At 31.5% G+C, this 16,885-nt stretch overlaps 1 protein-coding gene across 1 annotated transcript; it reads right to left on the reverse strand.

Annotated features, from left to right (window-relative positions):
• Positions 1 to 4,435: 4,435 nt before the first annotated feature.
• On the reverse strand, positions 4,436 to 7,131 carry LOC107618536 (uncharacterized). The gene is made up of 2 exons (XM_016320664.3): positions 6,777 to 7,131; positions 4,436 to 5,420 (listed from the first exon to the last, which is right to left on the reverse strand). The coding sequence occupies exons 1-2, from the start codon at positions 7,067 to 7,069 to the stop codon at positions 4,571 to 4,573; spliced, it is 1,143 nt and encodes a 380-aa protein (XP_016176150.1). The 5' UTR covers positions 7,070 to 7,131; the 3' UTR covers positions 4,436 to 4,570.
• Between the last annotated feature and the right edge of the window lie 9,754 nt (positions 7,132 to 16,885).

Here is a 16,885-nt window from a genome sequence, read left to right on the forward strand (position 1 = left end):
GAGGAGAGGAAGTACCCAGAACCGGTGAAGGAGAGAACGACGAGCACGACCGGGACAGCCACAGCGGGTCTCGGCCGGTTATTGACCCACACCGCCGGCTGACTCGCAGAGGGGAGGCAGAGCCCAGAACCCTTGAAGAGGCGGCTTTGGACGACGTTGGGATGCATGGCGGAGGAGAGTTTGCAGCAAACAGGGATGCGGTTGGCGGTGATACCATAGCGGAGCAGCAGCGGGTGAAAGTGGCGGGTAATGGAGGGGAAGCTGTGTTCCTTGAGGATAGAGGTGTGACATTGAATGATGGTTACAAGGACCAGCATCTGGTTCAACATGAAAGAAGGGTGGTGGTCAGCCATGGTCATGATGACAATGTGGAGGATGAAGCTGGGGATGAAGAAACTAAAGTTGAAGCGAAAAATAGCGGTAGTCAGAGTTCAATACTGAAGGAACAATTACTGGAGAACGAGAGGACCTGGGAGCTGGCCAGAGAGTCGGGTGCTATGCTATACAATGAGGAGGACGATATTATGGCGATTCTCCAGGCACAGAATGAAGAAATAGCACGAAAACGGAAGGTGACTAAGCAGAAGGAGAAAATGAGACGATGCAGGCCCAAACATAAAAACCAGGTGTGTAAGAGAATATTTTAATGATTATTAGTGCTTGGAATGTTAGGGGGCTAAGGGGGGACGGAAAGTTTAGAATGGTGAAAGATTTGAAGAAAAAATATAGTTTGAATCTATTAAGATTGATTGAGACTAAACGCCAGGTTGTGACAAAATTTGATGTTACACGAATTTGGAGGCATGATGGTTCAGGTTGGGAATTTGTAGGCTCTGATGGCGCTTCTGGTGGACTGTTGGTAATATGGGATGAATGTGTTTTTAAAATGAATAATTGCTATAAGGGGGAGAGATGGTTGTGTGTTGAAGGAGTAATGTTGAAGAATAGTTTCAATTGTGCTTTTGTCTTGGTATATGGTGCACATAGTAGGGATGAGAAGACTCATGTTTGGGAAGAGCTGAGCTATATAGCCGGACTTTGTCAGGTCCCTTGTTGTTTTCTGGGGGACTTTAATGAAATTTTACAGGTGGAGGAAAGGAAAGATGCAACTAGCTTACCGCGGTCTGCGGAGGAATTCAAAGTGTGGGTACAAGATATGCACTTAGTGGATCTATCGCTCACTGATCATAAGTTTACATGGTTTTGAGGACGATCTTGCAGTCGTATAGATAGAGCTCTAGTAAATGTGGAGTGGTTAGAAGAGTTCCCAGAGACTCGGCTACGAGGTGGGCCTAGGGGATTGTCAGACCATTGCCCTATAATAGTGGAGGACAAAAAGATGAGGGGTGGGCCAAGGCCGTTCCGGAGCCTTGATTCGTGGTTTACACATGACGGGTTCCTTAGTATGGTCAAGGAGGAGTGGAGAGGATTGGGGGACGTACAGTTCACAGATAAACTGAAGGCGCTGACAATTCCGTTAGGAAGGTGGCATAAGGCTAACTTTAGTGAGATGGATAACAAAATTACAAGATTTGAGGAAGAAATCAAGAAGGTTGACGATCTGGTGAGCAATGGAGTATATGATGAAATGATGGAGGCTAGAAGAAAGGCATTGGTTACTTGTTGTGAGAGATGGTATGTAAGGAAGGAAGTACATTGGAAACAGATGTCTCGGTCTCGGCATGCGAAGGAGATGGACAAAAATACTAGGTACTTCCACAATATAGCTTCAGCAAGGAGGCGGAATAATAGGATTGATGTTCTGATAGTAAATGGCAGACAAGTCAGGAATCAAGCGAGAATCAAGATAGCTATAAGAGACTTCTACAAGAATTTATATCATCAAGAAGCTTCTCTTTTGATGGGGTTTAGAGATGGCTTGGTACGCAAGATAGAGGACGAAGATGCTATGAATTTAGAAAGGATGCCGACAACAGACGAGATCAGAGAGGCTGTGTGGGATTGCGAGTCGTCCAAAGCGCCGGGGTGTGATGGTTACAACATGAATTTCATCAAGAAGTGCTGGGGTGAGATTGGGGCTGAATTCACGGCAACAGTGATGGGATTCTTTCAAACTTGCAACTTACCAGTGGATACCAACATCACCTGGGTGGCGCTAGCACCAAAGTTTGTAGGTGCGAAGGAGATCAAAGATCTACGACCCATTAGTATGGTGGGATGTGTTTATAAGGTTATCTCGAAGGTGCTAGTTAGGAGGATGAGGGCAGTGATGCCGGGGTTAGTGGGGGAGACTCAGAGTGCGTTTGTTAAGGGAAGAAAAATACATGATGGAGCACTTATTGCGTCTGAAACAGTAAACTGGCTGAAATTGAGGAAAAAGGAGGCAGCAATAATAAAGCTAGATTTTCAGAAGGCATACGATATGGTCAAATGGAGTTTTGTGGACACTGTACTACAAAAGATGGGTTTTGGGCATAAATGGAGAGCATGGGTTATGGAGTGCGTGACAACTGCATTTATGTCGGTTCTGATAAATGGGTCGCCATCTAAGCCATTTAAGATTGAAAGAGGTTTGAGGCAAGGTGACCCGCTTTCTCCCTTCTTATTTGTTCTGGTTGTTGATGTGCTACATCGTATGATTGGAGAGGCAATCAGAAATGGACGTATATTACCGCTATTGGTCGGAAGAGATGGTATAGAACTGTCGCACCTGCAGTTTGCGGATGATACTATCCTATTCTGTCCACCTGTGGAGGAGACTATTAAGAACTACAAGCGACTTTTGCGATGTTTTGAGTTGATGTCAGGGCTCAGGATTAATTTTGATAAGTCCAGTTTGATTCCTATTAATTGTGATGAGCAGTGGGTACAGCGTATGTGCAACTTACTGGGTTGTAAGGGAGGCACCCTTCCAGTAAAATACCTGGGGATCTCGTTAGGAGCAAACCCGAGATTAGTGAAGACCTGGAAGCCTATACTAGACAAAGTGGAGGAGAAACTCAACCTATGGAAAGCTAAGGTGCTGAACAAAGCTGGGAAGGTAGTACTCATTAAATCAGTCTTAAATAGTCTGCCAATATATTATTTGAGCTTGTTCAAAATGCCTAAGGCTGTTGCGGAGAAATTGATCTCATTGCAACGAAGATTCCTATGGAGCAAGGAGGATGGTAGAAATGGTATAGCATTAGTAAGATGGGAAGTAGTGCAGGCCCCTAAGAAATTAGGAGGGTTGGGAGATGCTGTAATCCGTAACACAGCACTTTTGTTCAAGTGGTGGTGGCGGTTTGCGAAGGAAGATTTCCCTTTGTGGAAGAAGGTTGTATGCTCGTGTAATAGTCTGAACCCAAATGAGCTCCTGTCAACTCAAGTGTTGCCTATTAGAGGAGGCCCATGGAAGGATATTTGTCAGCTACAAATCTCGGATCAACGTATAAGGAACAAGATGGTTACAGGATTGAGTATGGAGATTGGTGATGGGCGACGGACACGGTTTTGGGAGGATGTCTGGTTGCTTTATGGATCTCTGAAGGATCAGTTCCCGAGGCTTTTCTCTGTTTCAAACCAATGTGGATCTGTTATTGGGGATTGCAGGTTTTGGGATGGGCTAGAGTGGATCTGGAACTTCCAATGGAGGCGAGAGCTTTTCCACTGGGAGTTGGAACTACTGGATCAATTACATGAGGCATTGAGACCTGTGAAACTAGTACATAACAGGGAGGATAGAGTGATATGGAAATATGATAGGCAAGGTGTTTTTTTAGCTAACTCATTTGTGCATGTGCTACAGGAAGAAACGCTCCCAGAGGAGGTGACCAGTTACAGCTTCACGAAGACAATTTGGAAAGAATTGGTTCCACCAAGAGTTGAGATGCTCGTTTGGTTTGTTGTGATCGGCAGGGTGAATACAAAGGAAAGGCTAAGCCGGTTTGGGATTGTCAGCCCGGATGATAGTGTCTGTGTTTTCTGTAATAACAACACGGAATTTGTACATCACCTGTTTCTAGGCTGTGCTTTTGTGTGGCAGGTATGGAGTGCTTGGATAGCAGGGCTTTGCCGTCAATGGTCTTATCCGGGGTCCATGAAAGAGCATTTTCTAAGTTGGACAGAGGAACCAAGGAGTCCAGAGGATCGAAAGCAGCGGCTAAGATGTTTTTGTGCCATTGTGTGGAACATTTGGTTGGAAAGGAACATGAGAATCTTCCAGAATAAAAGCAAAGGTGTTGATGAGGTAATCCACATGACCATGACTAGCGTTAATGAGTGGACAGGTGTTGATCCCCTATGTTGTTGATGGCAATGCTGAAGATGACGTGGGGACTTATCTTTATTTATAGTATTTTTATTTATTTACGTAAGGTGTAGTGTTTATTTAGTACTGTTGTTCCACAATTGAGCTTTTGGTTTCAAAAAAAAAAAATAACCATATTATATATTTTGAGGGTTGAGCTTTTGAAATGGACACTTGCAATAAAAGTACTTTCGGACTGTTTCATAGCACTAAAAGCATATATCTTCCATTTCTTTTTTTTTTTCTTTTGTTTTCTTGAATTTTATATCCAAATAGTTTCCAAACTAGTATGTACATAAGAAACGAATGACAACGTGGTCATCACTCCCATTTACACATAATTTGATTAGTGTGTCTGAAACCATAAGTTAACACACAGCTTCCATCCATTCTCTTCAAAACAAAGCTTTCCACAAGCACATAACACCCAAAATTTTCCCATTTAATTGCCCCTCCAAATTTCTCCTCTCTAATTATCCTCTCCTGCCTCTTATTCCTACCCAACCAACCACCTCTTTCTTGCTCCCATTTCATTCTCTCCACAATAACCAAATTCAATCCAACACTAACCTCTCTTCCCACACTAAACCAAACCACTCCATCAACACCATTTCCTTCACCCCAATCAGCTTCCTTTCCACCCACCATAGCAAATTCTGTTTCAACAACAACATCCACTAACACCACATCATTACCTTTACTACCAATAACACTACTATTCTTCATTGACAAAATCTTCTCCCATCTTTGCTCAAGCGTCAATGTGTAAAACACAGATCTTTTCATTTGGTCCTTGAGTTCCATTCCTTCCTTCACAAACATAAATGGACAGTACCAATTCCCAATAACCACAGAACCAGAACTATCATTAGACAATGGGAAATCGAATGCCGGTAATTGATCGCGCAACAATTGATTGAGGCCAAGAGCTTCTTCCAACTTGTAATTCTTGGGTGTAGAAGCTGCAACTTTCCAACCTTTCCTCCTTAAGAATAAAGGAGGGAACCCATCAGGAGCAACAGACTTTGCATGGAATCCAGAACTCTTCTTGATTATCTCGAATTGTTGATATTCGTTAAAGGGGTCCAAAGGTCTTGGTTTAACATCTTTCACAAAATTGAAGCATAAACAAGTTCTCATATCCTCTTCATTTGAACTTGTACATGCCTCCCTGCTCGTCGACATAACAAAACAGTTTGTTAGAATAATAATATAATCCTTATGAATACATAATAAAAGTAGGGCAAAAAACTCAAATAAGCCAGAGAAAATTTTTACACAAATTCGTCACACAAAAATCTGTTTCATGAATCCACCAATGCACATTTATATGTAATTCGAACCAGCTAAATTTGAATTTCATTTCTACATAATTCAAACCAGCTGGGTCGAATTTTACACAAACACACGCACACACTAATTCGAATCTACCTTATTCGAATTACACACAGTAATTCGAATCAAGGTGATTCGAACTACACCCACGCACGCGTTTCCAAATAATTCAAACTTGATTCGAATTATTCATGGGATAATTCGAATTATGCTGTTAAAAAATTAATAATTTATTAAAAAAATTTTATTAAAAAATTTATTAAAAAAATTAATAATTTAAAAATTAAAAAAATATATATTTTATTTCATACATTTAAAAAAAAGCTAACAAAATATTTAATTACGAGAATTCTTTAAAATATTAATGATCTATTGATTCGAATTCCATACAATACTCTTTTGTCTATTTTTAATAGCTCATGAATATTTTTTAATAAATATTTTTAATAAATTTATTTAAATTATACTACAAAAAATATTTTATCCTATGCAAAATAATTTTAAAAAAATGGCTTAAAAAATGTTAGGAGTACTATAAAAATTTGTAATGTTCTAATAACTTAAGTAAATACATGCATGTACTCAAATTTTAAATAAAGTACTCTACATAGTCAATAATAATTTAGAAATGAAAGAAAATATTTTATTCCATACAAAATAATTAAAAAATATATTTTATTCTAATACAAAATAATTTTTAAAAAATGACTTAAAAGATGTTATGAATACTATAAAAGTTTGTAATATTCTAGTGATTTAGGTAAATACATGATAAAAATATTTTTCTTTAATTTCTAGATTATTATTGACTATGCAGAGTATTTCTTTAATGTCCTAAGTTATTAGGATATTACAAATTTTTATAGTACTCCTAACATCTTTTAAGCCTTTTTTTAAATAGTCACAAAAAAAACCTTTTTTTTTAATTATTTTACATAAAATAAAATATTTTTTTGTGGTATAATTTAAATAAATTTATTAAAAAATATTCATATAATTTTTTAATAAAATTATTTAAATTATATAGTGAGATATTACATAATTCGAATTACGCAGGGAAAATTCGAATCACTCTTATTCAAATTATATGGTATATTCTTCTTCAGTCCATTCTTGATAGTTCATGAATATTTTTTATGGATTAATTATTTTGTGAATTCAAGCATGGAGGGAGAAAGATTAGCATACATACCCTTGATGCTTTCCTTTCCTCCATATAACATAGTAGCGGTTGGAAGACAAGGGCTGATTAAGAACTGGAATGAACATAACTTTGTCGTAATACGTTATGGACCCATTTCCACTACTAACAGTCAAACTGACGGTCAGATTCTTGCTATGAGGAAAAGGGAAATGGCTGATGTAGCTTTGTGCTTCTTCATCTTGGAGAACAAGATAGCCTGAATTTGGACCCTCTGAAGAAGGTGCCTTAGAAAGGGCATTAACGTCTTTCTTTAACAATGAACGAGGCCTTGTTGAATACATTCTTGATTCTTATTAACTTCTTTCTCTTCTTATTCTTCAAGCTTCTCTCATATAGTTGTGTGTGTATTTATTAAGGGAAGTTCTATGGTAGCATGAGTTTTGGTGGCTAAAGGTGGCATAAGGTTGACCAACAAGTAAAATATTGACACATGACAAAAAAATTAAATCTAAAATCAAAATGATTCTCTCTCTTATAATTTTTTATAATTATTTTTATCAAAATAATTTCTTATAATTATTTTCATAATTATAAAAAATAATTTCAAAAAATAATACCAAAATAATTTTATAATTATGTTTATAATTATTATTTTATTATTATTTTTATTTTTAAAAATAATTTTTATAATTATTTTTCTAAAATAATTTTTTATAATTATTTTTATTTTTTAATTATTTTTATTATTATTATTTTTAATAATTTCTAAAAATAACACCAAAATTATTTTTTTTAATTATTTTTATTATTATTTTTATTTCTAAAAAATAATTTTTTATAATTTTTTTTTTGTAATTTCAAAAAACTAACACCAAAATGATATTCTTCCTCTTGGTGTTACTTTAAAAATAATCATAAAAAATTATAAGAGAGATATTATTTTGGTTTTAGTTTTCCAAAATTACAAAAAGAAAAAATAATTATAAAAAAATTTATTTTGATAAAAAATAATAATAAAAATAATTAAAAAATAAAAATAATTATAAAAAAATCATTTTAATAAAAATAATTATAAAAATAATTATAAGAAATTATTTTTAAAAAATAAAAATAATAATAAAATAATAATTATAAATATAATTAAAAAATTATTTTAATATTTTTTAAATTATTTTTATAATTATAAAAAAATTATAAAAAATTATTTTGATAAAAATAATTATAAGAAATTATAAAAACGAAAGAATCATTTTAGTTTTAGATTTAATTTTTTTTATCATGTGTCAATATTTTATTTGTTGGTCAAACTTATGCCACTCTTAGCCATTAAAACTAATGCCACCATAGAAGTTCCCATTTATTAAAGCCTTGTATGGAATATATAATAGATGCCTACGTGTGATTTATGATTGAGAGTGAATCAAACCAATTCATAAATCAGTTGGATTAATAATTTGTTAAGTTAAGTTTGTGAGTTTGTGAATCGAATTTAAACTTAAAATTAAATTTATAAATTAAATTAGTCAATTTTGAGCTTTAATAAATTTAACTCATTAGCTTTTGAGTTAGTTTAATTATATATATATATATATATATATATATATATATATATTAAATTATTAATATATATATTTTTATATGTATTTATTTATATTTTTAATATTATATATACATATATATATATATATATATATTTTGTGCCTTAGTCAATAGAAAATTGAACATTTTTAAGGTGAATTCTTGTCAAGTTTTAATTTTTATTTTTATTTTTTAATTAGGCAGTAGAAAATATAATTAATTGATGTTGTTTACTCATTTAGATCTTTAATAAAAATGGATCTTTTTAATATTTTTTAGTATATATAAGTTATAATTTATTAATATAGAACTATAGCTTTTTAATATTTTTTCAGTTCACTTCCAACTCTGTCTGTCGCTTAATAACATACGGTAAATTTTAAAGAGTAATACGACATAATTAACAAATATTATTATTTTTTTAATATTTAATTAATAATAATTTACACACATATTTATAAAATTTTACGTACAAAAAGTATATATATATATATATATATATATATATTAGAATTTACATACATGAATCAATATAGTTTATATTCGTATTTTTTAAAATTTATACACATAAATTAATAAAATTTATTTATTAAAGATAATTTAATTTTTATATTGATCAAATAATGATAAAAAATATTAAAAATTATTGATTTCTAAAAAAATTTTTAATTTTAAATTCACATTAAATTAAAGAATATTCCTGAATAAAAAATCAAATGTGACAGTGATTATCAACAATTTATTGTTGAACTATAAGGATTAAAATGTATAGAATTTTTTTATTGTTGATAATAATATCAAAAATAATAATGGAATAGATTTATTGTCTTTTTTGTTTTTTCTATTTTTTTATTTATTTGTCCTTTATTGTTATATTTTATCGTGTTGAGTTTTCTTTTTAAAATAAATAAATAAATAATAATATGGACGGCCAGAAAACTTTCAGACTATTCAACTAGTTTTAACAAATCTGAAAGCCAAAATGTAAAATATCCTAATAAATTCAAAGTTGGGAAATTTCTTATTGTTTGAGTAGTTGTCTTGACAAGTTGACATCCTGTTGTTATTATCCCTTACAATAGTGGTAGTAAATTAACGAAGCTACAAGTTAGTTACATGGGGTCCTGAATGCTAAAATGAATTGTTTGATGGAAAAGTCTAGGGGCCAGCAGTTTTGTTGAATTTTAGCCAGCATGTAACCAGCAGAGAAATGTGAGTCATTGGATGAAATTTCACACCAATCTCACACCATTAGATCATCATTGATGGCTATTTGATGTCTACCAATCACAAAAGTTGCTGGCCCCCTAGCATTGCTCTTGTTTGATTTGCTTATTTATTGTCATTTATCTTTCTTGGAATTAAAGCGGAAACGACTAGGGGTGTGTTTGGCAAACGCGTTGAGGAGGAAAGAAGCACGTTTGAGTCTCTTGAAAGTTTCACTTTTGTGTTTGGCAACTTTTATTCTTCTGAACGCAGAAGTGATTCTGCCTTTAAACGTACGTTCAGGAGAAGCTAAAATTTGTAGCTTCTGCGTTTCACGTTCATGGTGGCTGATTATCTTAGAAAATTAGGTAGAAATTTTATTTCTTTTTTACCAATCCTATCCTTCATTTTCTTCTATACAAAGGATACTAGTAACTATTACCATCACAGTTCTCTATAGTTCTTCCTACTTGTTCTTAGTTCCAATTTTTTTTCATCAAAATGGTTCAAATTTGTTTAATCACTAGCAAAGTAAATATTTTAATTTTTTTTTATTATTTTTAGTACTAACTTTCATATTTTAATTTTTATATTTTTTATTGTATTTTATATTTATAAGATAAATATTTTTATATTATTTGTGTAGTATTCTAATTTCTCATGTTATATTTTTATATGAGTTTTTTTTATCATTTACTATATTATTTTTTATATGTATATTTTTTATGAAATTTTTTTATTTTTGTTTGACTTTGTTCATGTGATTTTTATTTATTTTATTGTATTTTTTTTATTCATTGACAAATGTTGTTGATTTTTTTATTATGCTCTAATTTTTAGATATTTTGTTAATTTTATGATATTTTTATTATTATTTGTTCATATGAATTCTTTTTTTTTCTATCCTCCTTCACTGCATTGTATTTATGTTGTGTATGAAATTTTTTTATTTTTTTATTTAATTTTATTCATATGAATTTTATTTACCTTTTATTGTATTTTTTTTATTCATATGATATATGTTGTTGGTTTTATGATATTTTTATTATTTCTTATCTGTATCAATTTTTTTTTATTCTTTGATGTATTCTATTTTTGTTTTGTATTAATTTTTTTATTTTTTATTCTGATTTTATAAAATTTGTAATTGTAATTATTATATACTACATTTATTATCAAAATTTTATAATATAAATTATGATCTTATAAAAAAAAGACAAAATAAATAAAAACTAATTATAAGTAACAATAGAGTCATAGATAATGAAAAATAGTTGATACAATAAAGGAAATAGATTATAGTCCAAAATAATACTAAATTAAAGAGTACTGACCGTACTAAAAAAAATTATAGAATATTTTCTTTTTGTTTAATATTATAAAATTTATAGTACTCTTTTCCATATTTTTATTTTTTATTGTATTTATTTTATTTATATGATAAATATTTTTTATATTATTTTTGTTAGCGTTTTGATTTTGCATGTATATAAAAAAAATTATTTAAATTGATGTCTCTTTTGGTAATTTTTCATCTAAAAGTGATTTTGAGTAGTATAATCCAAACAACATTTATTTTACTATAATCAATTTTGATATAAAGATTGCCAAACATAAATCACGTTAACACAAACTTACTTTTCATCAAAATCAATTTTGCAAAATCACTTTTATGCAAACTCTCGTTTGCAAACTGTAATCCAAACACACACTAGGAAGTTGGGTGCTTTGCTTGACATTTTAGAAGAAAAGATTAAAGAGAGAAGGGGCAAGACTTAATGATGAGGTTGGAAGTTGGAAATATAAATTTTGAAAACAAGTGTCCATCAAGCTGTATTTTTATATAGATATGTATATATTTTATAATGATACAAAAATATAAAATCAATCATGGTCCAGTAATTGAGTCGTGTGTAAACAACCTTCATATCCTAAAGGTACAAGATTCAATTCACTAATAATAAAACGATTTTAGAATTATTTTTGAAGACTTACATTGCACAGACGCAATTCAGCAAATTAAATCGAACTAGTTTGTAGCTCAATTTGGTCGGATTTAATAACTATGATTATTAGTTGGGTAGTATATAGGTATAGATATGAAACATACAAAAGAGTTCCACAAAATTGTAGTTATAGAAGTGTATCTGTGGTGGCTGTGTTTTCCATGGCTAATGGTGTCTAAGATTTAAAAAATGCAGTGGGAATAGATTTTTTTTAATTGTTAAAAAATTGAAGGAATAAATACGATTTTTAATTTTTTATTATTTTTACTCTTATATTTTTTTTTAGTTTTACTTATAAAATTAATTGTGAGAAATCACATTTTATTCTCTTAATGGTTAAAAAATTAAGAGAATTCATTTCCAAATATAGCAAATGTGGCAGTCAATAATAGGTGGGTTATTGTTTTAACTATCAGTGGCCGAGTTTGAAATTTTTTTTAGGAAAGCCAAAATTTTTTTTATCACAAAATATATAATATTAGCAAAATTAAATTAAAATTAGGTTAAATATTTGTTAACTTTACCAATCATATCATTAAATTCATTAAAAAGCCAATTTTTAATTCTTTAGTAAATGTTTTTTCTTAAAATATTTTATAAGCATAATACTTATTATTCAAATCCGTTAAGTTATCTATATATTATAAAATAAAATTTAAAGAATAAAATTAACGTGATAAATTAATTTTATGGTTAAATCATATATAAGATGTCTCAATATTATTTTAGTTAATTTAAAAGGAATGTACATTATATATTATCACACGACAAGTACTTTTAAAAGAATAACTTTTTAATTTTTTTTAAAAAAATATGAAAACTAAAAAAAGAGAATGATATAAAATTATATTGTTCGAGAATTGTTGGAAATGAAATTTGAATCCACAAATTCATAAAAAAAAATTTAAGAAGCTAAGTTAATCAAATTAACTATAAATTTTTTTTATATTATTATATATATAACTAATAATTTTTATAAATTTTGGAGAGGTCATGACTGAGTTAAGACTTGAAGTGGTCCATTAAGTTACACTTAAGGTTCATAGTAGTTCCTAAAGTTAATAGTTACTCGTACATATCCTGAAGTTGTATTCCAGAATTCAAAATCGTCCTTCAAGCAAGCATTTTTATGTCAACTAGACTTCACCGGAAAGCTGAGATGGACTCTTTTTTGATAGGTTGGCAAGCCCAAAATGACACAGTGTTGGTTTGGCACCTAATTTGGGTCAAACGACGTCGTTTTCATGGGCAGAAATATAACTCAACGTGTTCTCTCCTTTCCAAAATAGAAACACAAACGTCTTCCTTCAAAACCTTATCTTCAATGGCGCTGCTTTGAGTGACATTGCTACAATGTCTTCTTTTAAAACTCGACTGGTCTCTACAGTTGGCTTTCTTGTCGTCGTTTGTGAGAGTATTTTTAAAGAAGGATTTCTCTAACAGAGGTCAGCAAAAAGGATCTCTCTAACAAATATGATTCTTATGTGAACTTATTATGATGGTTGCAAAACAGATATCCTAATTCTCTTCTTGAATCAGGATCCTAATCTATTGCGATCCTATGTTGTTCGGCAGGAAGGAATAACACTTTTTGGACTTCTGATATGCTTTGTATGCGAATGAGATCACATTTTTCTTATGATATGAATGTATAAAATTACTCATAAGGTATGTATTAGACATATTATCCTGTACAGGTTAAGGAGATGATAACAGAGTTTGGGAACAACATGCATTGTCAGTTTCTTGAGATTCTTCACAGTCTATTAGATTCATGTACATTATCTGGACCACAAGTACCTGTTACTGATATTTTCTTCAATTTAAATTGTTTAACCGTATTTGTTACTACTATAGATATGATAATAATTGTTATATATGACATATATTTATTTTAAGGTTTTCTTTGGTACCCTTGTTTATATAGGGTATTGTTACCTTTTCAATAATCAATATTTAAGGGTTGTGAATGTTTTTAGGTGAACTTTCTATTTCTTTTTAAATTTACTTATAAATAAATAGTGAGGTGAACTTTTTTATTTGATTACAAGTTTTTTAGATATGGAAACATAGTGATTTGAGTTAACATATGATTGATTCTTAGCCTTCAGTCACAAATAACTAAAGTGAATTGGTACAAGAAAGTTATTTATATTTGTAGTAGTTTGAGATTTTAATTTCTTTTTGTGTGTATCAAAAATCTTGTGTTGGATTAGCAAATTGTTTATTTATTCATTATCTTGATATAACATGACTATTCTTGATTTTTAAGTTTAAAATGGAGGGGTTGAGAGAGAAGCTCCATGCATTCTTTATAGTACGAATGTATTCAGTTTTAGATTGTAATTCTCTTTGCTAAAATAAAATTTTGATCTTCTTAGTTGGTAATGTAGTTTGTCCAAGGTTGATGTTGCTATCATATACAAAAAAAAAAAAAAAATCACTATCTGAAACTGATGCAATTGAATATATTCTTGCTAGTTCGGATTTTGAATTGTGTATCTTCTAATTAATGGAGGAGATGTCGGTTAGTAGTCTTATTTTGTATTTGAAGTCGACTTGTAAAAAAGATAAATTTGGATGTTGAGTAGTAATTTATTACACATTCTCTGAATTGTTGAAAAAAATTTCTCTTTCACATAAGATGGAAGTATTTTTCTAGGTTAATAAGATATGTATTCCTGGACTTGTTTTATTGATTGTTTCAGTTTTATTTGGCAGAGAGACACAGTTATTGATATTTTCTTTTAGAAGTATTTGGATCAACTTGTTGAAGTTATTGCTTCCAGAATGGCAGCAATAATAGCATCAATATTGAGGGTGAGAAACAAGACGACACAGTGACGCAGAGAGATCAGCAAGCGGCGCGGCGACAAGATGGAGGCCAGGAGAGGCAACAACAGAGAAGATTGAGGTTTTGAGCTCACGCTGGCCATAAATATATAACTTTGAAGATGGAGAGGAGAACGTCTGCGAGGTTAGAGAAGAGAAGCAAAAGGGATGTAAATAGGGTCTTCAATTTTGGGGATTAAGGTTTTTTAAAATTGATTTAGGGACCAAATTGCTCACAAAATATTTTCTCGTCCACATCATTTATCTGTTACTTTGCCAATGTGTCAAAAGAGAGTCCACTTCAGCTTTCCGGTGGAGCCTAGTTGACGAAAAATGCTGGAAGGACGACTTTGAGTCCCGAAGTGCAACTTTAGGGATGCATATGAGTAACTATTAATTTCAGGGACTACTATGAGGCTCGAGTGTAACTTGAAGGACCACTTTGACTCTTAACTCGTCATGACTCCCGGTTGTCAATATGAAGATCCACCCGACTTAATTATGTGCATGACAGCCATTAGAAAGACGACACTTGGAAGGAATACATTTGCAACTAATGGCAGTAATTTAGATTAAGAGTGTACATGCGTGGAGTAAAATTAGGTTTGTCATAATTTAAATTCAGTGTTAAATATGTATCAGACATATTTTATACTTTAACTCAATCTTAAACCTAATAAAATCTAAATACTTTCGGATCACAATTATATTGGGTGAAAACCGGATCTTTAACTTGTGTAACAGTTGTTATCGCATCATCAATTGAAAGAGCAGCAACATTGTCAGATTCTATATTCATTAGTTTGTTTTTTCCGCTATTTTGTGTTGGAATACAATTAAGTCATTCTCCTCTCATTATAGTTTTTATCTAATCAAACAAAACTAAAGAAAAACCAAATGGTATTTAATAACAAATCATGAATAATTAAGGATCCGGTTGAAGTATTCTTTCGGGGGACTTTTTTTTCTTGGATTAGTTTCGATACACTTTGGAATTGGGCCAAAATGTTCAAAAATACTTCAGATTCGGATCGGTTCTTCAGACCGGACCAGTGTAACACCCTATCACACGGAGCTTTACGCTTAAGTCGTAAAACAAAGGTGGTGAGGTATTACGACCTCTAAAATAAAATATACATACATAATATAATTGAAGGAATATAATATTCGAGGATCCTTTAATGGTGGTTAAACAGAAAATCGCGAAAAAAAGCGCATTACACTCAAAAACGTAAAACCAGAGTAAAGATAAGGATAAGACATGAGTATATACAAAGAGTCGAGTACCAAAATATAGAATATCAGGCTCCAGACGCAACCTGCAAAGCTAAGATTGGCCAAAGTATAAATACATACATAAGCATAAGTATATATCCCAAAATAACCCAACATGCATAAAGAAAGCACCTAGTTCTCGAAAAACCTTCAAGAGGATTAAACATCATATATATATATATAAGGAGAATCTATGAACAGAAAATACATAATAGACAACCCTAAAATATAACTTCCCAGCTTGCCAGAGAAACCTCCAGATGATCACTGAGGCACATCTCAACCTGCATATGAAAACAATAACATAGATATGTCCAGTTCTCAACATGGTAATGGTGCCCACATACATAATATATAAAGTCCCAGAAAAGTCAGAGACAATCCTTGAACTCCAACACTCAAATTTAAATCTTAAAGTTTATAAATGGAAAACCATAAATAGGGTAGGTTATTTAAGGTTCTTATTTCTAATTCTTTTCTAACTTAAGTCCTAATTTCTGCCTTCCTCCAATCCTCCAAAATTCCGATACACAGACAAGCAATACAGACAAAGCAGACACAAGTAAGATACAGATACAGCAAATAGCAAATATAACAGGTAAGCATAATATTCACATAGGCAAGCCCAATTAATGCATAATCAAACAAAACACACATATGCATATGATGTATGTCTGCCCTATGGCTGATGAGTCTCATCTGTCGGTTACAAAATTAACCCGACATGTCCGGTAGCTAACCTGGGCATCGTCCTCTTGAAAACTGGTGAATGGTACAGTACTACGATCCTCACCTGGTGGGCGATAAGCCACCTCGATCTCCACAGACGTTTTCAATTGGAAAACAGCACACACGTAGGTGGTAAATAACCACGATCCCCACAAAATAATTCCATATCAAATTCATTATCATTATCATTCAATTCATTCAACAATTATCATCATCACACCTCTCATTCCGTTCATCAATAATTCACACTCAACATAATTCTCTTCTTAACTAAATAAAACTCAAAACATAAATGCATTTCTTTTCTTTATAAATCGAAGTCAAATAATATAATTCTTTTATCCATATTTGTCTAAATAATACTTCAAACCAAATCTCCAATTTTTATAAAAATTTCACCAGCATCTCCTTTAAAATTCGGACTTTGCCACCCTTCTCGGGTCCCAACCAAACCACCTTTCGACCCTTTTCAAATCATTTCCAATAAGCCAAACCAATTTCAATATCAAAATCATTTTCGACTCTCAATTC

Source organism: Arachis ipaensis, chromosome B1, assembly GCF_059453495.1.
Source record: "Arachis ipaensis isolate K30076 ecotype BB chromosome B1, ASM5945349v1, whole genome shotgun sequence".
In the NCBI taxonomy this organism is placed as follows: domain Eukaryota; kingdom Viridiplantae; phylum Streptophyta; class Magnoliopsida; order Fabales; family Fabaceae; genus Arachis; species Arachis ipaensis.